Source organism: Doryrhamphus excisus, chromosome 20 (assembly GCF_030265055.1).
Source record: "Doryrhamphus excisus isolate RoL2022-K1 chromosome 20, RoL_Dexc_1.0, whole genome shotgun sequence".
In the NCBI taxonomy this organism is placed as follows: domain Eukaryota; kingdom Metazoa; phylum Chordata; class Actinopteri; order Syngnathiformes; family Syngnathidae; genus Doryrhamphus; species Doryrhamphus excisus.
The window spans coordinates 410,001-432,500 of record NC_080485.1 but is presented as its reverse complement, the minus strand read 5'-3'; the positions used below and the strand labels follow the sequence as shown (position 1 = coordinate 432,500).

The following is a 22,500-nucleotide window of genomic DNA, read 5'->3' as shown; positions in this document are numbered from 1 at the left end:
GCGGAGCTTCAACATGCAAAAAGAAGAAACGGGAGTGAGACGAAAAGTCATTTCTTGCAAACGAGAAAATAGGCTGTTCATCCAAAATCTGGGACTCAATGCTGTATAGTGGCAACTTGGTCCGGCTTGGTCCGGCTTGGTCCGGCTTGGTCTGGCTTGGTCTGGCTTGGTCTGGCTTGGTCCGGCTTGGTCCAGCTTGGTCCGGCTTGGTCCGGCTTGGTCTGGCTTGGTCTGGCTTGGTCCGGCTTGGTCCAACTTGGTGCGGCTTGGTCTGGCTTGGTCTGGCTTGGTCTGGCTTGGTCCGGCTTGGTCCGGCTTGGTCCAACTTGGTCCAACTTGGTGCGGCTTGGTCTGGCTTGGTCTGGCTTGGTCCGGCTTGGTCCGGCTTGGTCCAACTTGGTGCGGCTTGGTGCGGCTTGGTGCGGCTTGGTCTGGCTTGGTCTGGCTTGGTCCAACTTGGTCCGGCTTGGTCCAACTTGGTCCGGCTTGGTCCGGCTTGGTCCAACTTGGTCCGGCTTGGTCCAACTTGGTCTGGCTCAGTCCAACTTGGTCCCACTTGGTCCCAATGCCCTTGATGGATAAGATCGATACTGGTGATATTATCCTCATAATGTTGTCGAGGATGCAGTAGAGGATGCAGTAGAGGATGCAGTAGAGGATGCAGTAGAGGATGCAGTAGAGGATGCAGTATGACGCATAGCATAAATCAGTTGCTCTGTCCTACGTGGTCTGTGGGGGGGCCGCCTCTGCATAACTAGGCTGTGAGTTCCCCTCAGCCCTGACTTGGAGGTCTCCCCCTTGTTCTGTTAGACGGAGTAGTCAGGTTGGGAGGTACGCCGGCTTCATACGTGAAGTATGAAGGTCACTTGGGGTTAAACATTTGTCATCTTTGTGGTCAGCAGGAGTCTGAGGGAAGGAGGGAAGGAGGGAAGGAGGGAAGGAGGGAAGGCGTCATATTTGCATAGTGCATATGAAGCGTTAATTATCCGTGTTTGTGCTTGAAGTGCATTTGTGTGTAAACACGTCCATGTTGTCCTTTCAGAACGCAGATGCCAGCTACGACTTCAGCAGCAACGACCCGTACCCATTTCCACGCTACACAGATGACTGGTTCAACAGGTAGCTCACTCCGCCGCCCTCCGCCGCCCTCCCCGGCCCTCCCCGGCCCTCCAGCCATACTCATGCTGTGTTGCCCTCCTTATGGAATGGCTGATCTCCTATTGATGTGCCCCCCCCCCCCCCTTAGGACATCATGTTGCCGTATGAAGCGAGCCGTCGTCTATTGTACCCGTCTTGTGTGTTTTCCTCGTCAGTGTTGTGCTAAGGCCGATAAAGGAGGCGGCGGCCGCGGCGACCTCGTTACTGATAGCTTGTTATCTGCCCGCCTGCGACACGTGATGGCCGCAGCAGCAGGAATGAGGAGGAACGTGCTGGAGATGTTTATGAATGTTTAGCGACGTGTGGGCCTGAGATTACCGGGTGTGTCGGTGCCGCGCGGCGAGAGCGACTGACTCGCCGGCTCATCAGGCGCTTGTTATAAATAGCTTCCTGTCAGCGGCAGAGCACACGGGGGTGGGTGGGGGTGGGGGACGGGGGGGGGTTGACTCTGCAAGGTCCCTGCGGGAAGCTGAGAGTCAGGGGCGGAGCGTCGCAGCCATTTGGGCCACCACAGGAATAACATTTACATTTTCTCCACTTTGAATATTTTATTGCACATCTGCAACGTAATCTACTCCTGCCGCCTCCTTTATCTACTCCTTCACCCCCTTTGCCCCCCCATTCCTACCGAAAAGGGGAATTTGGGACACTGATGGGATGAGCATGCAGCATGGATCACTTATCTGGCCCGGACGGATGCTGTTCTGATGACCCACTGATCAGTGACGGATCAAAAGCAAAAAGGCTAATAACCGCCGGGATCTCCAATTAGCACTGCCTCATAAAACACAACATGAACAGCCGTGGCTGTAGACAACCTCCAGGTGTATCTTTTACCTCCATGCATCATGGATAACAGCAGCCATCTAGTTATCTTCCCCTTCCTGCTGCGCTCTCCAAGTGCACCTTGTGCTCCTTCCTTGTCTCCAGTCACGGAACCAGATGTGCCGGGGAGGTGTCGGCGGCCGCCAACAACAACATTTGCGGTGTGGGCGTGGCCTACAACTCCAAAGTGGCAGGTATGCGTCACATGGAACGTGAGATCATGGTAGCAGTTCCGCTAATGTATGATGGGGGGCAGGGAATCTAACGTCTACTGTACTGTAAAGGGAGCATCCAGCATTCCTAACATAAAAGCTTTCCTGGAACACCGCAGGCATTCGGATGTTGGACCAGCCATTCATGACGGACATCATTGAGGCGTCATCCATCAGCCACATGCCCCAGGTCATTGACATCTACAGCGCCAGCTGGGGGCCCACCGACGACGGCAAGACCGTGGACGGCCCCCGAGAGTTGACCCTTCAGGCTATGGCTGATGGGGTCAACAAGGTAAGGCCGCGCCCCTTTTGCTACATACGTAGCATGGCTCCAGGGGGCTCTTGGTCTGGGGTTGGGGTCTCCTGTAGGGCAGCGACACAGAAACCTTTGGATTTGGCAGAATCTGCCCCTATTCCAGATCCAGGGTCCAGATTCCGGCCAAAACACTCTTTTAATTTGGTCCTCATGGAGTCATGGTCCTCATGCACTCATCACTTGGACTTTCCTCATGTGGCCTCATGCATTCATCTTGTCATGCCCACTCCACTTTGGGCGTGTGACCAAACTATGAAGCGTATAAGGAAGTCCGCCCCTCTGTGACATCACAAAGGGGCAGTTTTACCATGCAGAGCGTTTTGAGACATCCCAAACAGGGCTCACTTCCAAAACATGGAAAACCTCATGATCCGAAACCTTGGCATGGTTTAGCAGCAGAATCCAACATTTAACTCCAGTTAGAGGTCAGAAGGTGGAAAAGCATCATAGGTCCTCGTCAATGTACAGTATATCATTCCACATTCAACATACTGTATATACTGAATATCCAGTCTATACTATATACTATATATACTATATATACTACACATACACTATATAGTATATACAGACTAGATGGGGAGATGAGACCAAATCAGCAAGTTTGGCAAGATGAGGACATGAGACCACACGAGGTCAGCCATGATGCGAGTGTGCGGCAGAAGAGAGATAGTGGTTGCCTGTCGAGCGACCTGCGTCCGCCTGCACGGTCAGGATGATTAATCAATGATTAATCGTAATAGGCAGCGGCGTTGTTAGCATGGTAACGGTCCGTGTGAACCAGGTGGACCTTTGCTTGGTAACGTTGGAGACATTTGCCTCCCGCTTGTGGAAAACAGCATCCTTGCTAAAACGCCAAGACCACAAAGGTCACATCAATGTCATGACGCACGGGAACAGAATGTGTTCTCTTCTCATGTGGTCTCATGTCCTCATCTTGCTGTCGCTGCTGTCTTTGTTTGATGTTTTATCATCACTCTTAAGATGGCTGATGGAAGACCTTCCATGAACGCATGGTATGCCTCATGGAGATTTTTATCACGGCATAAAATCCACCAGCATCTTCTCTCATGCTGTACTTACTACAGTGGCCTTAAGTCACCGCCTAAAGACAAAAGGTCCAATTCCCATTCCAACCATCATGTCCCTCCAAGATGTCCCCCATTCATCTCGCACGTGTCCTTCCAGGGCCGAGGAGGGAAGGGCAGCATCTACGTGTGGGCATCAGGAGATGGCGGTAGCTACGATGACTGCAACTGTGACGGTTACGCCTCCAGTATGTGGACCATTTCCATCAACTCGGCCATCAACGATGGACGCACGGCGTTGTACGATGAGAGCTGCTCCTCCACCCTGGCGTCCACCTTCAGCAACGGACGCAAGAGGAACCCGGAGGCTGGCGTGGTGAGCATCCGTACTTGGAAATGGAGGGGGCCGACTCAGGATGACATGATGGGTGCATGAGAAACGTGGAGTTGATGGGTGCATGAGACGACATGAGGACAGTGGAGTTGGTCAGTGCTGGGGTTAGTCTCATGCACTCATCAACTCCACGTTTCTCATGGAGTCTCATGCACTCATCAACTCCACGTTTCTCATGGAGTCTCATGCACTCACCATGTCTTCTTCCAATGTCGGCTAGTCAATTTTCCTCAAGATGTCTCATGCACTCAACCAGTCCACCTTCCTCATATTGTTGTCTCGGTGGCTTTCCTCATGCACTGATCTAGTCAACCGTCCTCATGCAGTCTCATGCACTGATCTCGTCAACTGTCCTTGTGTAGTCTCATGCACTGATCGAGTCGGCCTTCCCTGTGGAGTCTCATGCACTCACCATGTCTTCTTCCAATGTCTTCTAGTCAATTTTCCTCATGCAGACTCATGCACTGATCGAGTCGGCCTTCCTCATGCAGTCTCATGCACTGATCTCGTCAACTGCCCTCGTGTAGTCTCATGCACTGATCGAGTCGGCCTTCCCTGTGTAGTCTCATTCTTCCAATGTCTTCTAGTTAATTTTCCTCATGCAGTCTCATGCACTGATCTAGTCAACCGTCCTCATGCAGTCTCATGCACTAATCTAGTTAACTGTCCTCATGCAGTCTCATGCACTGATCTAGTCAACCGTCCTCATGCAGTCTCATGCACTAATCTAGTTAACTGTCCTCATGCAGTCTCATGCACTAATCTAGTTAACTGTCCTCATGCAGTCTCATGCACTAATCTAGTTAACTGTCCTCATGCAGTCTCATGCACTAATCTAGTTAACTGTCCTCGTGCAGTCTCATGCACTAATCTAGTTAACTGTCCTCATGCAGTCTCATGCACTAATCTAGTTAACTGTCCTCGTATAGTCTCATGAACTAATCTAGTTAACTGTCCTCGTGTAGTCTCATGAACTAATCTAGTTAACTGTCCTCATGCAGTCTCATGCACTGATCTAGTCAACCGTCCTATGCAGTCTCATGCACTAATCTAGTTAACTGTCCTCATGCAGTCTCATGCACTAATCTAGTCAACTGTCCTCATGCAGTCTCATGCACTAATCTAGTTAACTGTCCTCGTATAGTCTCATGAACTAATCTAGTTAACTGTCCTCGTGTAGTCTCATGAACTAATCTAGTTAACTGTCCTCATGCAGTCTCATGCACTAATCTAGTCAACTGTCCTCGTGTAGTCTCATGCACTAATCTAGTTAACTGTCCTCATGCAGTCTCATGCACTAATCTAGTCAACTGTCCTCATGCAGTCTCATGCACTAATCTAGTCAACTGTCCTCATGCGGTCTCATGCACTAATCTAGTTAACTGTCCTCGTGTAGTCTCATGCACTAATCTAGTTAACTGTCCTCGTGTAGTCTCATGCACTAATCTAGTTAACTGTCCTCATGCAGTCTCATGCACTAATCTAGTCAACTGTCCTCATGCAGTCTCATGCACTAATCTAGTCAACTGTCCTCATGCAGTCTCATGCACCGATGGAGTCGGCCTTCCCCGTGTATTCTCATGCGCCCACCTGGCCATGTGCCGTGCTGCTGTCTGGTGTTCTGAGCAGCGAGGCGTACCGAGCGAGACGCTATTGGTCCTGTTGGCGTTTGCGATTATGCAAATGGCCGCCGGCTGTTGACGGAGTCAGGGAGCTCCCCGGGGTTTCTGCTCTAATTGCAGGCCGGCTGCTCTGGCTTCTAATTAAGCAGCCAATGCGACACAAAGGTTCGCTGAGTAAATATTAACATGAGGTCTTCTATGATTGGCGTATGATCCATAACGCTACAACTTGGATGCCTTCTTCTGTCTTCCATACGAGCAAGTAAGAAACCATGCTGGTGTTTCTGACCCTGCTTTAGGCCACCACAGACCTGTACGGGAACTGCACGCTGCGTCACTCGGGAACATCGGCGGCGGCTCCCGAGGCTGCCGGCGTCTTCGCTCTGGCCCTGGAGGCTAAGTATGTGGTCCTTGTCTCCTTGTGGTCCGACGTCCTCGTGTCCTCTTCTTCCGCTTCTTCCGCTTGTTCCGCTTGTTCCGCTTGTTCCGCTTCCCCGCCATAATGTGCCGTCCTCAATGTCCTCATGTAGTCTCATGCTCTCATTGAGTTGACTTGCTTGGTGTCGTCTCACTTTCTCAGCTAGTCCGGTGTCCTCATGTCCTCATGCAGTCTCATGCACTAATCTAGTCGACAGTCCTCATGTAACTGTAGTCTCATGTTCTCATTTAGTTAAATGGCCTCCATGAATCCTCATGCAGTCTCATGCACTAATCTAGTCGACAGTCCTCATGTAACTGTAGTCTCATGTTCTCATTTAGTTAAATGGCCTCCATGAATCCTCATGCAGTCTCATGCACTAATCTAGTCGACAGTCCTCATGTAACTGTAGTCTCATGTTCTCATTTAGTTAAATGGCCTCCATGAATCCTCATGCAGTCTCATGCACTAATCTAGTCGACAGTCCTCATGTAACTGTAGTCTCATGTTCTCATTTAGTTAAATGGCCTTGTGAAGTCTCATGCTCTCATCTAGTCGACTTTTCTCATGTAGTCTCATGTCCTCATACAGTCTCATGTCTTCATGCAGTCTCATGCTCTCAGTCCTCATGTAGCTGTAGTCTCATGTTCTCATTTAGTTAAATGGCTTTGTGAAGTCTCATGCTCTCATCTAGTCGACTTTTCTCATGTAGTTTCATGTCCTCATGCAGTCTCATGCACTCATCTAGCCGACAGTCCACATGTAGCTGTAGTCTCATGTTCTCATTTAGTTAAGTGGCCTCCATGAATCCTCATACAGTCTCATGTCTTCATATGACCAGCTGTCACATGTCGTCTGTCTGCCACTAGCCTGCTGCCCTCATGTAGTCTCATGTCCTCATACAGTCTCATGTCCTCATGCAGTCTCATGCTCTCATCTAGCCGACAGTCCTCATGTAGCTGTAGTCTCATGTTCTCATTTAGTTAAATGCCTCCATGAATCCTCATACAGTCTCATGTCTTCATATGTCTTCATACCGGCTGTCACGTGTCGTCTGTCCGCCACTCGCCTGCTGCCCTCATGCAGTCTCATGCTCTCATCTAGCCGACAATCCTCATGTAGCTGTAGTCTCATGTTCTCATTTAGTTAAGTGGCCTCCATGAATCCTCATACAGTCTCATGTCTTCATATGACCAGCTGTCACGTGTCGTCTGTCTGCCATTCGCCAGCTGCCCTCATGTAGTCTCATGCGCTCATCTCATGTACTTCATTCACGTGGACAAATGAGAGCGGCAGGCATGAGCTTCTCATCCTTGTGGTGTTCCTCCGTGACCAGTGTGGGATGTTACTGGTGGGTGGTTCTCCGGCGCCCCCCCCCAGGCTCCATTTGTGTGGCGAAGCGCTGACAAGAATCTGCGGCCATTAAGGGCAGGCGCTAGCGTAGCTGAGCAAAGAAGCCATGTTTGCTTTGCACACATGATGATGATGCTGCTGTCGCGAGTGAGTGGAGGCTCGCTGGCCCGTCTGATGGTGAATCCTCAAAGGCGTGGCTCAGCGCTTCCACCGCCCAAGCACTTGAATCATGTGATAGCAGGAGATGATGAGACCAAGCCTTTAGGGGCGGGGGCGCCGACATCACGGTATCACGATATCAAGGCGGTCCCTAACCGAACAGTTCTACTGCTACCTTTGGTGTCCCCCAGCCCGGAGCTGACATGGAGGGACATGCAGCACCTCTCAGTGCTGACCTCCAAGAGGAACCAGCTCCACGACGAGGTCCACCAGTGGAGGAGGAACGGCGTGGGCCTGGAGTTCAACCACCTGTTCGGCTACGGCGTGTTGGATGCGGGCGGCATGGTGAAAATGGCCAAAGAGTGGAAGACGGTGCCCGAGCGGTTCCACTGCGTGGCCGGATCCATCCAGGAGAACCAGTGAGTCCCGTTTGTCATCATTATTCCTATTATTTGGACTTTGGCCGACATTCCACTTCCTACTTCTACTTATTTGTCTGCGATGAGAATCTCAGCACCAATAAGTGAGATGGAAGGTCTGCCCCTCTTATCTTCTTGCCGGTGGAGCTGACGTTTTATCGTACCATCTCGTGTGCTGCCGGCCCCCCCTCTGTCCTCCCGGCCATTTAGCGTTAACCTTTACCCCCCCCCCCCGTCTCCAGGGCGCCGGTCTCTTTGCTCACTGATCACATTCTGGGAATCTTTAGCCTTGTGTTGGGGAGGGGTTTCCTCCGGGCAGCGTTCGCCTCTCATCTGCTTCATTGGAGGCCCGACATCGGCTGAGCATGCACGGTCAGCTGGACGCCATATTATATCTTATACATATTATACATTGCCAAAACGTGAATTATTACGCTACGTACATGATATGACGTGTAGAGCTGCAGAATGTTTATAGCCACTTGTTGCTAGGCAGAGTTCATAGGGCTCAAGCCTAACTGCCCCATCGGCCAAAGAAAAATGTCCGCCCACCCAAATGACAAATAATGTTTTAAAAAAGCAAACTAGCAACAGGACACTCATTTGTTGTACTCCAAAGTATGTTTATGACTGATATTCGGGTAAAAACTAAATACACTAAATATTATAGAATAAATATGAAATAGGAGAAAACTGTATAATTAAAAATAATAAATAAATATATGTACATAAGTCAAAAATATGAAGGTAATAAAATAAGTGACTAATAAAATCAAAGCAGCGCTAGCAATATTCCGTATGCATAAGCCGGGCATGATAATGATCATGAGCCACGTGACGTCGCCGTGTTGCATTTTTCATCATCTCGCCGTTTCCACAGCAGCGGCCCCACGGGGGCCCCCACTGCTTGCTATTGTGCCACAAAAGTAACGCCAAGCAGGCCGCCTCTGATGATAGCGTCTCCACAGAGAAAAGCAATAAACATCAACAACGGCCAGCCGCCGTAAACGCCACGCAGCGGGAAGCGGCTGCCGGCCGACCTGACTCTGCTGGAGGAGGAGCTCCTCTCGTCAGGGAAGCGGGCGTGCTGGCCCCCGTCACGTGACCTTGTGGCCGTTTGCCCTCCTTTGCAGGCTGGTTATTGTGTAATAGTCCGTTGTGTTGGTTGCGTTCACGTTCGGTACGGCTGTACCTAATGAAGAGTCCCTGGAGCAGGCTGCTGCAGCAGCTCCTGGGCTCTGTTACTAAGCCCACCTCCATCCGACCTCCATCCGACCTACACCTGACCTCCATCTGACCTCCATCTCCACGGGTTCTCACACCAGGCCAGCTCCAACGACTCCACAAATAGTTCAATTATCATAAACGCTAATCAACGATTATGTACATCAGTAATTTATCTTTTCATACCGGAAGATTTCCCCAAGAAGTGAAAGCAGCCAAAGTGGTTCCAATTTTTAAAATGCCATTTTTAAAACACCAATTTCCAAACTATGGGCCGGTCTCCTTCCTCCCACAATTGTCCAAAATGATTGAGAAGCTAACCAACAACAGGCTGGATAAATGTATTAATGCGAGGGAATTACTATCATCACGTCAGTACGGATGCAGAGCTAACATTTGTACCTCCATGCCACGGATCAAAACGACCAACGCTGTAGATGACAGGAAGTTGCAGCATTCCTGGATCTGCCAAAAGCCTTTGATGCAACCAATCACGACATCCTAATAACCACATTAGAAAAGTACGGTAAAGAGGATTACTTCTGAACTGGGTCAAAAGCTACTTAGCTGACAGGAAGCAATACGTAAAGCTAGGAGAATACACATATTATGTTGGAGTACCCCAGGGGTCAATACCGGGACCCAAATTGTTCACCTCGTACATCAATACAGAATATGGCCACGTGCACGGCATGCAGCACCTCGGCGTGTTTGTCCCGTTGAACAACGGCATGAACGGAGCGAGCTCTTTTATCAGTCATACGGTCACATTACCTGGGTGGGTGGAGGCGGGGCCCCTAGCATACGCACAGTGCAGACCAAACGATGTTTAATTGCCCATAGTGGCAAAAGAACGTTTTTGTGCGGCCCGCTCCCAAGTCATCCACGTCCAGGTGTCGGCCCACGCGGCCCCGCTTGGAGCCCCCGGCCATGAGGGCCAAAGACAAAGCGTCCTAAAAGTGTACGTGGGTCTGTTCCACAGTAAAATCCAGTCCGGCACCAAGCTGGTGCTGGCCATCCCAACCGAGGCCTGCCAGGGCAAGGACAACTTCGTGCGCTACCTGGAGCACGTCCAGGCGGTGATCACCGTCAACGCCAGCCGCCGCGGCGACCTCAACATCAACATGACCTCGCCCATGGGCACCAAGTCCATCCTTCTGAGCCGACGGCCCCGCGACAACGACTCCAAAGTGGGCTTCGACAAGTGGCCCTTCATGACCACCCACACCTGGGGCGAGGACCCGCGTGGGACCTGGGTGCTGGAGGTGGGCTTTCACGGCGACGAGCTCCAGCGGGGCGTCCTCAAGGAGTGGACTCTCATGCTGCACGGAACACAAAGTGCGCCTTACATCGAGCAGAAGGTGCGCGACTACCAGTCCAAGCTGGCCATGTCCAAGAAGGAGGAGCTGGAGGAGGAGCTGGACGAGGCCGTGGAGAGAAGCTTGAAGAGCTTGCTGAGTCAAAACAACTGACGCCCCGCCTGCATGCCCCCAACTCGCTCTCATCTCGTCCTGACCCCCATCTTTCTCTTCTGCCCCCCCCCCCCACTCTGCTTTTTCTACATTCAATGAATGTTCAATGTTAGCGACTCCAGTGTAACCTTCAGTAACCTTCACAGAGGAACATCATCATTTTTACACTTGAACAGAACTGTACATAACGCTCCGGCTTGATCGCCCCGCCCCGCCTCCCTCTCTCTCTCTGTTGTACAGTTTGTGACTGTGAAGGATTCCGTGTCCTGCCAACGGAGCGCTGATACTTTTACTTCTGTTGATATTTTTGTGACATGCTCCGTTCGTACGAACGCGGAGAGGAACGTGTCCTTCATCTGCAGCCTGTGCTTGGCCTCCTTCCATGTGCTCTCATAATAAACATATTTAGCTGTTTATTAAAGCGCTCCAGTCATTTGGAAGCACGGCTGCTGTTACGGGGGGCTCGGGTTCAGATATCAAAGTACAGCTGCTGGGACCGGTTGGACCAGTTGGACCAGTTGGATCCAGACACGGGGCCTCGCCGCTGACCCACATAGGGGAGAGGTACCACCTGAAAACAGCATGGCGGCGTTGGCACTTCCTAGTTGGAGGCTTCTTCCTTCTGCCAGGTTATGGACCGAAGTCCAGCGCTGACCTTTGAGACTCTTCCAGACTCTCAGCGAGTCCAAGTGGTCTCTTCTTGGACTCGCCAACCAACTGGTAGGTTTCACTGGCCAATACATCCCATACTCTTCTAGCATTACTCTTAAACCAAGTCTGGAGATGCCATTTTTAAATAATGCTGTGAATAATAATGCATTAAGGATGCTAACTCGTTCATTTAATTATGTTAATTGAATATGTTTTTACCATGGAGATGGTTGCGTGTTGCCTTCAACTTTATTCCTACCTGAAGACATCGACAGAAAGGATCCGACACCTTATATCTCCTACTAGCAAACACTTCCTCATCCCCCCCCCCCCCCCCCACACACACACACACACACTGATGCAAGGTGCATTCACGGACACTCCAAACTATGAATGTCAACACAACACAACAAAAGAGTTGAATTTATTTATTTGGAATGGGGGGGACTGGAGTACCCAGAGAAAAGCCACGCACGAGTGCACCCCACACCCCACACAGAGATGCCCAATGGAGATTAGAAAGCGCTGCCCCCCTCCCCATTTCAGCATTTCAGCCGTGGTAGCTTTTGTTGACTCTCAAAAGCCCCCAAGTGGTGGCAACATGAGTAGCCATTACAGTCCTAGCATTAGCTTTATTTTTACAGGGCTAGCATGAGCACTCTTGGAAAATGTCAACGTTTGCTCCAAGTGATGGTAGATCTACAATGATCTACAATGATCTAGAATGATCTAGAATGATCTAGAATGATCTATAATGATCTATGATGCTATTTCATTCATACAGCATGGACATCAAATCAACATATTTTGCTAGTTGAAAAACTGAATGTCGCGGGGGGGGGTGGGGGGTAGTGGTTCTTTAAAAGTTGGACCCCCATGGAAAGACTTCATCATCTTTGTAGTACAGGTGGATGAGCTATTGTACCAAAATATGTTTGTATGTATCCAAAAGGTTAGTTTGGTCTAACCAATAGGAAGGCAGGCAACAAATCACATGACACAAATAAATGCATGACCAGCGTCACTGATGATCACTGAAAGCTAACAACTAGTTAGCTAACGATGGTTAGCTAACAATTACAAGCACTTGGCTCAGGAGTGAACACTAGCTTTCACCCCCCCCCCCATAGTTAACATCATGAAGAGCAACACTGCATCATCACCAATCCTACCTTGTGGCGTCTGGAGCCCCCCAAGGCTGGACACGTGCTCCCCCACGTGGGAAGCAGGATCACGGCATGGGCTACCAGGCCGAGCTAGCTCTTTTTAGCAGTGGTGCATTCAGGTGCATCACGTCCCTCCTCGGGCCTTCATGGACACCCATAACAGATGTTGTACTTATCACAGACATGAGGAATAAACAAATATACAAACAAATAGACAAATAAATAGACAAATAGACAAATACACAAATAGACAAACAAATAGACAAATAGACAAATAAATAGACAAATACACAAATATACAAATAAACAAATATACACTGTATACACAGGCCAGTAAAAGCTTATGGTGTTTATTTCGGTTCCAGACCAACCATGCTAAGTGAAGGTGGATCCTACATGAATATATTATTTATTATATCTATATTTTTGTGATGTATGAGGGACAAAATTGAAATTGTTCCACGTCCTTTTGACTGGGAAGTTTCACATTTGAAAGAATTCCCGAACCCCTGTGACGAGCCGGACCAAGGAGTACCAAAGGGTCTGCAGACACCAAGGCGTGGTTTAGGTGGTCTTTATTGAAAAGGTCAAAGCAAATGAGTACACAGCAAGATGGCGCCGGGGGCAGGAAGTGCGTCCAATTGAACAAATTGCTCAAGGGGTTGGAAGACGTCGGGTGGCACAAATTTACGGTCTTCTGGTTTCTCGTGTTTTCTACTGAAGGGGGCACAGAGGTTTTGGGGGCTTATGGTGGGTCCCAAGTTTTCAGACAGTAAAGGACTGAAGCACGAGCGGGGCTCTCGGGTGGGACCATGGGATCACGCGTGAAGGAGCCAAGCCAGGAATGTGGGATTGGTTCTTCAGCTTTGCTTTCCACTGAGGATCTAATGTTTCTTCTTGCTGGACTTCTCGATGGTGGTCTCCACCACCATGGAGGTCTCCTCATAACCCTTGAGCTTGCGGCCATCAGAGAACTTCTCCACAGACTCGACCACCACCTTCTCATAGCTCATTGCATCCGGGGTGAAGCTGCTGGTGCTGGTGCTGGAGCTGGAGCTGGAGCTGGTGCTCGGGGCCCGGGGTGTTGATTTTGGGGTGGTCCCGCCCGGTCCATCGTCCTCCTTCTTCTTCTTGGGATCAGTAGGAGTTTGCTCTCCGGCTGGATCTTTGGGGCCCGGAGTCGGCTGACCCGGGTCCAGATCTTTAGGTTGAGGCTCAGGCTCTTCATTTTTCTTAGCCTTGCCTTTGCCGCCGTCGTCCTTCCCTCTTCCTCCCTTGCTGTCCTCCCTCCGACCCCCAGCGTGGAAAGGAAGGGGCGGAGTCAGAGGTTTGGGCTGAGGAGGTTGAGGAGACAGTGCGCTCCGCCCGAGAGGTTGGTCTTTGATGGTGACAACGATGTGTCCGGCGGATGGCGTGGAGGTGTAGAAGCAAGGGTCCAGGTAATTTCCTTCGCCGCTCACAAGGACGTAACGGCCCTTGGTGTAGAAGTCGGCGATGGGTTCCGGCTTTTTATACTTCCTCATCCGATCTCTGACGATGCTACACAGCGTGTCGAATGCCTTGCTGATCTGCGCTCCGTCCGGGACGTCCTGTGGAGACAGGTCGGACAACACGGGCCTCTCCTCGGACCTCCTCACGCTCTCCTCCTGGCCCTCGACCGCGGGCGTCCCCTTCGTGTCTTCGTCCGGATTCTCCCCAGAAGCGCCTCGATCCTCTTGACCGTTGTCCATCACGTCCCTGGGGGTGAGCTCCTTCTTCTTCTGGACTTTCTTGGCCATGATCTTCTGGCGGGGCTTTATGCTGGTGATGTCTTGGATAGCCAGAGTGATATCTAAGGAGACATGATGCAGCTTGTGGTGACCTGGGAATACTGGGAATACCGCCGCTGACGTCCAGGACTTACCTCTCCCCCGGGGGGCGGAGGGGGTGTGAGTGTAGTGGCAGCTGGTGGTGAACAGGGTGATGGGGCTGCCGATTATGGCCGAATTCAACCTGTCAATGAAGAAGACATTCCTCGTCATGGGGTTCCTCGTTATGACCTGATAACCCTCCTTGGGGTTAGCATCTACCTGTTGTCCTCGTTCTCGATGATCCTCTTGTACCTCTCCAGCTCGTTCTCCAGGGACGTCTGGTACATGGCCAAGTGGCGACATTCGCTGGTGAACCTCTCCAGCGACCTCTCGGCTTCCTCGATCTCCTTGCGTAGAGACTCGATTTGCTCGTTGTACAGCTGGATCTCATCGTCGAAACTCTCCTGGGTGCTCCTGATGGCTTGCTCCAACATGGATGCCTGAGAGCGACACAGACGCCTTTTTAATCAAGACGCTCTGATTGAATTATTTGGGAGTGTTAGAAATGCCCACGAGGATGTTTAACACGGTCGTCAGGACAGCACATTAGCATTGTGTTGCTAATTCATGGGGGGGGGCTCAGCAGGGGAAGGGCTCATAAAAGTCATGTGGTGAGATTATTGTCAAGGTATGAGCCTTTAGTTATGTACAATGTGGTGACGTCATATGCACTCTGCAACCTCTGGCTTTGCCTGACATCTAGTGGTGGAAGTGCGTCATTGCCACCTTATGGATGCTGCAGGGTGGACAATATTTCATAGCCAGTATTTGGCATCATTTCATCCACAAAGGGGAAGAAATACGTACTAACATATTGTACTACATATTGTACTAAAATGCTTGGATAAGCACAATAATATTCATAATTATGCGAATACAAACGTTGAACAATAGCATAAATTTCATTTTGTGGATTCATTTCATTTGCTAGCTGGTCTTGTTTCAATTATTTTTAATACTTATCCAAATTTCACAATATGATTTTTGGCTTTTGCTGCCATCTAGTGGTATGTCCTTGCCTTGCCACATTAGATATACTACCAGGTGGACCTAAATCATTTTCATCAATACAAAATTCCAATGAATATAGCAACATTAGAATCCAATTAACTATTAAATCAGGTTTAGATATTACATTTAACTTTTAAATCACATTTAGATATTATTATTTTTTTTACACTTATTCTAGGTTTTATTTATCGATCCATTCTTTTTCTGTACCAAGGGTTGCGGGTGTGCTGGAGCCTAATAATAATCATAATAATAATAACAGTAACAATATATACCCTCTGGGGTCCCCAAGGACTTCTTTGCCTGTTTTTGCTCATAACTTTGCATTTGTTTTCAAATAATAATAGTATTTTAATATTAGTATTCCATAATAATACTAATAATAGGGAGGATGGTTAAAAAGATGAATGGCGGACCAGTTCCTTCCCACCATCCACGCTGAAGGAACTGACCCAGTTGAAATCTAAAATGAACGGACTTGAAGGATGAGGCTAGGTAGGCAAGGAAAGGAAAAGCAGGTTTCCACGGTGACACGCCCACCTCGGCCTGGAGACGTTGTTTCTGCGCCTGCAGCTGACAGAGGGCGCTCTTGTACTCCTCCAGCTGACTCAGCAGGCCGGGCATCCTGCTCTGGGCCAGCAGCTTCTCCTGCTCCTTCGCAGGGACGAAACACAGCAGCGTTAGCAGCGTTAGCAGCGTTAGCAGCGTTAGCAGCGTTAGCAGCGTTAGCAGCGTTAGCAGCGTTAGCATCGACGCCGTTTGTCGTGGAAGATAAGCACACGGCCGTCACGGTGACGTGTCCTGACCAGGCAACGTTCAGGGTTTAGTGCACACATTTCATTTAGCCAGTCTGTATTCATGCACTCTGCGGCAACTGAGAGGCCGATGACCTCATCAACGCTTGACATGGAGGCCCTGAGGGCACGCGCACGTGCACACGCGCACGTGCGCACGTGCACACGCACACTATGCTTTTTTTAGCCAGCTCACCTCAGAGATGCCCACTGACACGGTGGGAACCAGCGGGAGCGTCTGGTTGATTTGTTGCAAGATGTTGAGGTAGGTCTGGATCTCTGCAAGGTTCTGTTCAACAACACCAGGGACATTTTACAACATTGGAAAATGATTGATGATTTATGTTACCTTTAAATAATATCTATTTGGCTCTTTATCAGGTCACCATAAAGGAAAGGTGGCTGTTGGCAGTGGAGATGTTTGTGTGTTGCTTTGTCCTGCCCATGCATGCTGTCACAGTATTACAGTATCACAGTACTACAGTATCACAGTACTACAGTATCACAGTATCACGGTGTTACAGTATCACGGTATTACAGTATCACGGTATCACATCTCAAGCCACATGATGATGACATGCGGCCAGGAAGCCAAGACGCGAGCCCGATAAGCGCCACTGACCTTCTTGTGTCGATCTCTGGTGGAGGTGATGTCATCCTGCAGGAACTGCGACTGGATCTGAAACTCCAGATTTTTCAGCAGGGCGCTGTCAGCTTCCTGAAGGAAGGGAAGGGAAGGGAAGGGAAGGGAAGGGAAGGGAAGGGAAGGGAAAGGAAGGGAAAGGAAGGGAAGGGAAAGGAAGGGAAGGGAAAGGAAAGGTCATCTCGCATCGCCTCAAGCACCTGGTCAGCCTCCCACCCAAACGGTCCGTTTAATTGACCCCACCCATCAGGCACACCCACTCCACTGTGATTGGTCACACTCCCAAGCGTTCCCAAGGATACAAAGCACTGTGTTTACCAAGAGCAGGCAACATGCGGTTCGTACAAAAAAGTCCAGATCGCATTGATGTCACAAAAGTCAGTGTTGGAAAAAAACTCTCTGAATCCGAGCGTCCGGAGAATTCCTAAACTTCTTTCAGGGCTCACTTCCAAACACAAACCTCATTAGTTCCCAAATACTCCAAGTATGACATGTTAGCATCCATGTAGCTGCTACTACATGCTAACAGCAGGGATAGGACGTTTTGGAGCTCTTTGACTAGCCGCCTTTCTGGGCCCAATGGGCGTGGCCCAGGACTTGCATCAACCTTTTTACCTGTTTTTATATCTTTACAATACACAGGAGACAGAAGGACGTGTGTTCACGTGTCTTTTCGCTGTGGGTGTGTCCGACGGCTGCGAAGAAGGCGTGATGTCACTACCTTGTTGAGTTGCTCCAGCGTGCTCCTCAGCTCCTCCTGGTAATCACATTCATTTCTGTATCTGGAAAAGAATGATGAGATTTTACTACACAGTCAGAAGAAACATGGCTGCCATTTTTCACCCTCATAGAAATGAAGAGAAACGATGGAGAATGATTTGCACTGAAAGCACGTCATGAGGTCCAGATCATCATCAGCCTGAAGTGTCTCCTCCAGACGTCGTCCAGCTGTAGAAGTGTGTTGCAAATTACCTGGAGAAATAAAAATGGATTCCCGACGACCGACAGAATCTTTCATGAAAAGCAGAACACGTGCACGCTAATAGTGCACAGGCGGCTCGTGGTAAGGAGTGCACGTGAGCGAGGCTTGAAAGCGCTCGTATTGGTGTTCTTCACTCGCTGGTGGCTTTCATGCCGCCGTTTGTCTCGTGGAAGGAAATGGAAGCTTTCATGGCGGCGCCGTGCTCCGTGACAGACGGCAGAACAAGAGCGCTACGCTCGTCCAAGCTGTGGTAGATGTTTGTTTGGTTACTTCTTGGTGGAGGCTCAGCCTTGTACTCCTACACAACGTGCCACCACATGGTGGCGCTGTTATTAAAGTTGTAAATACGATAGACTGGAAATTTCTCACACAAAACCAACGCTGCAACTTGGTGCCGTTTGCCCAAATACCACCAAATGTTCAGGGGACTGACAAGCACCGAGTCTTTACAGGGGCACGGGCGAGACCATAGACCAGGGATTAGTCTGGTTGTAGTTCTTGAATTGGAAATGCCATATCTGTACTATACTTCAAATCCTATGTGGTGGTTTATAAAGGCAAAAATAGTACAAACCCACAGTTACTATCCAAATACTTCCATTTGTACTTTATATTCTGTACTGGTAAGATATGTTGTAGCATAGTGACAGGTCAGGGTTTTTTATGAGCCTCCAACCTTGCTTTGTCTACCTCACACTTTTTTCTGAGGGGAATGCCAACCCTGAGGTGCTACTGTATGATGACCAAGACTCTGGTCCATTCTGGTCTCACGTTAGCTAAGACGCTTCCTTGTCCAGTATACGTGCTGTCCTTTCATGTCTTTTTCCATCCTTTGTCATGAAATGACAACATAAAACCCTAAAGTTTGTTAGGTAGAGCGCATTGAGCTGGTGTGAGAAATTTCAAGTCAGTGTAACTTATGGGCTGAAATGTTGGGGTTTAGTAACAACATGATTTGCTATGATTTCCTATCTGCAGAAGGAAGTAGGTGTCAGATGATGACATTGGTTACCGTTGTCCTTATTTACAAATGGAAACTAAAGCCTGCTGCTAGATCATTAGGAACACCATCGTCCCATCACAGTTCCACGTATCTTTTATGGCCTCATTTCACCCGGCTTTACTGTGAAAGGGTCGAGAGGTGGGCTTACTTGCTGGTGAAGTCGTCCAGCATGCGGCAGGCGTCCCTCAGCTCCCTCTCCAGCTTGCCGTGCTCGGAGGTCAGCTCGCGGATGCGCTGCCTGTTGACTTCAATCTGCTCCCTGAAGGTCTCCTCCAGGCCGCTGGCCTCCTCCATCCTCTGCAGCGTCTCCAGCTGCTTGCGGAAGACGGCGTTGCGTTGCTCCAGCACTCGTGCGCGGTTGATGTAGCGGGCGAAGCGGCTGTTGAGCTCCTGGAGGTTCTCCCAGCCTTGGATGGCGGAGATGCCCGCCGAGTCCTCCTCGGGTTCCTCGTGGAAGACATCGGCGCGCTCGTACTTTTCCTTGCGCACCTCCTTGCGCAGGTAGCTTGTCTTGAACATGCTGCTTTGGGTCGGTGGTATCGCCTTCAGCTCCTTTATTGTGTGAAAACTCGGGTGCTCACCCTGGGCTGTCTCATGCTAGACTAAACGCCGCTCAGCGCGGCTCGCCGGCGAAATAGCTCCCGAAAGCCGCCCCCGAGGCTGTGCTCGCAACTTGTTGTGAGCCTGGGACCTTCCAGAGTGGATTGTTGTCTTTTGTTGCACACATTAGAAAAGCCACGCTGGTGATGACAAAGCACAACCGCTAACAAACACAACGAAAGCACTGGGCGACGCCACAATGGTTGTGCCTCTCAGTCAGAGGCTTTCTAGATGCACCAGTGATGAGGCAGGTTGGACGGCGCTTTGTGTGGAAGGACGCGGGGTAAAGTCTCGGCAGTATCAGGGATAATAAGAAAGAACGGAAGGACGTTGACTCCCTTCGGAAGATTCCGGGTGGAATGATTGATGCCAACAGTTGACTGGCATCAACGGACCAGGAGCTCTAGAATCCAAGTCATCTCCATCCAGGCGTGTCCTTTGTTGTGTATGTGTTCCACGGACATGACATGTGTGGATGAAGACCGCTGCCACGGCGCTGGGTGGAAATTGCCTCAGCAAGTATAAAGCAATTCTATCGGGGGCCACAGAGAAAGGAAACGTTTCTACCGCATTTCCCCTCCCCGCCACAATAAAGGTGCCAAATGAGGGTTACAGTCGGATGTGTTTAGTGAAGAAAGCAGAAAGTATCATGGCCACGCTGAAAAGAAACACGTGTCCCTCCCTTATTTCCTCGTCCCTCCTCTGCCGTGGGGGACAGTAATTATAGTCATTCTCGGTGAATGAATGGTGCGTGTGGAAGATGACCAAAGCAGCCTTCATCCATGCTGGGCTTGAGAGCTTGCTGGAAATAGACATCACAATAAGGTTTTTCTCTGATCCTTCATGGGTGGAGGTTCTTCATATCAGCGTCCTTTCAGGCTAATGGAAATGTATGTACATTCATCAATCAATGGAGATGTTTGCTTTGGTGGCAGAGGAACTATACTTGGACCGTTGGAAGGGAGAGGTTTTAAGGAAGTAAATGTTTGTGATGGATGGGTGGCTGGATGAATGGATGAGTGGATGAATGGATGGATGGAAGGATGGAGTTGAAATATTGTTATATAAAATGTTATTTCTGACATTTTTGTGAAAATGTGATTGGGGGAAAAGTTAGAATATTACAGGAAAGTAGTCACAATATTATATTACATATGAGATGATAATCCTAACGTTACCAAAAAGTCTAAGAAGAATTTTTAAAGAAGAAAGTTGAAATATTGGGACAAACATCAGAAGAAAAGCAAAGCTTCAAGTTGATATTAATCTTTTTCAGATGCAGTTTTTTTTCAGTATAAATAACATCTTAGCATAGCTACATGTGTTCCTGGCTGGAGGAAAAAGTATGGACACCCCTGCCTGCTGTATGCGGTAAATCTATATTTCATGGTGCTGTGTAGCATCCAACATGCCGCCAATAAAGCCTTTGCAGCGCGGTGGTACAGTGTATTATTATGATGATTATGATGATTTGTGTGGCGCGTGTCCTCCATCACACACCAGAGAGCGTCTGACCGAGTGCGCCAATATTTCTCACTTATGATTGGCTGTAAAAGTGGAGTGCGGCTTCGATTAGTCAGCTTGGCCGGTTGATTGAAAGAAAAGCCTTCTGGGAAGGCCAGCGGGGTTGAACATGTAGCGCCTGGCGTTTAGCAGCTAATAACGTCCAACAGGAAGCCCTGGACGCTGATCTTTCATCGGATGATGTGATCCACGCTCACGCCATGCTGCCTTCAAGCTGCTTCAACTCACGTCCGTTTTAGCGCAGGGGTGCTCAAAGTGCGGCACAGGGGCAATTTGCGGCCCGCAGCTGTACTTGTATTGTTTCCTGAGGTACGTATATAGAAAGCAGTTACTGAGGAACTAATGAGGAACTAATGAGGAGTGCTTTGGGTTCTGGAGAGATAGGTTGGCTCCTACTTCATTTAGTGTAGCTTAGCTTAAAGAGTTAGCAATGACAAAGTTGAAGTTTTATGTGAGTAAAGCTGCAGTTCCTCCTTGGTCATGTCTGACTTAATCGGAGGTGGAATTGTTTTCCCAATCCAGCCGCTGTTGCGTTTGGTCAAGCCCGTCTTTGCACGAGCGCTGCGCCTGGCCACGCCTCCACGCCGCCGTCGGAGCCGTGTGACAGGCGATGAGACAATGGCACGAGAGAACATCCTCCCAGGGTCATGTGACCGTACAGCCAACCATCTGGGGGGAAATGAGACACCACTGGAGGAGGGCGGCTCCCAAAAAGAAGAAGAGCGGTACAACTAGCTTTCCATCCCAATGAGGAATTGATCGGTAGAAGCCATTAGCGCTCCCGTCTGCCCCGTCCCTTCTTATCTGCTGTTCAGGATGGACGACCGCAGAGATGCCATCTTGCTGCATCCAAACAAGCCTCCTCTCCTGCGCTCCACTTGATGAGTCTCTCCTGAAAAAAGATCAACGACAGCCAATCCATGCTGCTGAAGCGCAGTGAAGCAGGATACTTCAGCGTATGATTGTGTTCCCAAACGTATTGATGGCGACGCCAGTATGAGTACCGCCATTATTTTTCCTTACCATGCGTCCCGAGTGACGACGCTGCACCGCCTGCCTGGCCCGGGAAAATATGCACATTTTAACACCGGCATTTAGAAAAGCTTCCACTGACTCACAGCGCAGACCTCCGACAGGCGCCATAGCCCCCCCCCCCCCCCCCCCCAATACGGCCATTGACACCAAAATAATAATCCTACAGTTTCTGGATCAGCCTTTGATATTCCGTAGAACCTCTTGGAATCTTGTCCTGTATTTTCTCCAAGTGCCCCGACCATTTTTGTGGAGTTACATGCCCAAATGCTGAAAATAATCCTTGGATGCGGATGCTGCAGTTCTTCCTTATCCCATTTGCAACAATTTCTGTAAATCCATTGGGAACTTTTGCCCTGCACTTGGGGGAACTAATTAGAATAATAGTTAAAAAAAAACAATACTACGTTATGGCTTTATTTTCTGTTATTTCCATCAAATGGGTGCTGAAGGCCCCGGGGCAGACCTAGGATACGCTGGAGGGATTATGTCTCACAGCTGGCCTGGGAACGCCTTGGTGTCCTCCTGGTGGAGCTGGAGGAGGTGGCCGGGGACCGGGAAGTCTGGGCTTCCCTACTAAGACTGCTGCCCCCGCGACCCGGATAAGCGGAGGAAAATGGATGGATGGATGGATGGATGGG

At 49.7% G+C, this 22,500-nt stretch overlaps 2 protein-coding genes across 2 annotated transcripts in view; one reads left to right on the top strand and one right to left on the bottom strand.

Annotated features, from left to right (window-relative positions):
* LOC131108057 (neuroendocrine convertase 2-like) overlaps positions 1–11,585 on the top strand; it is a 20,319-nt gene extending 8,734 nt beyond the window's left edge. The window contains exons 6-12 of the mRNA XM_058058798.1: positions 1,043–1,119; positions 2,089–2,177; positions 2,315–2,490; positions 3,703–3,918; positions 5,858–5,958; positions 7,680–7,907; positions 10,114–11,585. Of these exons, the coding sequence (XP_057914781.1) occupies positions 1,043–1,119; positions 2,089–2,177; positions 2,315–2,490; positions 3,703–3,918; positions 5,858–5,958; positions 7,680–7,907; positions 10,114–10,603 (1,377 nt within the window). The 3' untranslated portion in view covers positions 10,604–11,585. The remainder of the gene's footprint in view (positions 1–1,042; positions 1,120–2,088; positions 2,178–2,314; positions 2,491–3,702; positions 3,919–5,857; positions 5,959–7,679; positions 7,908–10,113) is intronic.
* A 1,393-nt stretch (positions 11,586–12,978) lies between these two features.
* Positions 12,979–19,431, bottom strand: LOC131108056 (filensin-like). The gene is made up of 8 exons (XM_058058797.1): positions 18,852–19,431; positions 17,440–17,500; positions 16,698–16,793; positions 16,272–16,364; positions 15,822–15,935; positions 14,490–14,710; positions 14,324–14,412; positions 12,979–14,251 (listed from the first exon to the last, which is right to left on the bottom strand). The coding sequence occupies exons 1-8, from the start codon at positions 19,220–19,222 to the stop codon at positions 13,305–13,307; spliced, it is 1,992 nt and encodes a 663-aa protein (XP_057914780.1). The 5' UTR covers positions 19,223–19,431; the 3' UTR covers positions 12,979–13,304.
* Positions 19,432–22,500: the final 3,069 nt, after the last annotated feature.

Excerpts from the sequence above, each read along its gene's own strand:
- LOC131108056 (XM_058058797.1), bottom strand. The coding sequence starts at position 19,222 with ATGTTCAAGACAAGCTACCTGCGCAAGGAGGTGCGCAAGGAAAAGTAC. Across the intron at positions 16,794-17,439 it reads CGCTGGAGCAACTCAACAAG|GAAGCTGACAGCGCCCTGCT; the intron begins GTAGTGACATCA and ends CCCTTCCTTCAG. Across the intron at positions 15,936-16,271 it reads TGTCAGTGGGCATCTCTGAG|GAGCAGGAGAAGCTGCTGGC; the intron begins GTGAGCTGGCTA and ends GTCCCTGCGAAG.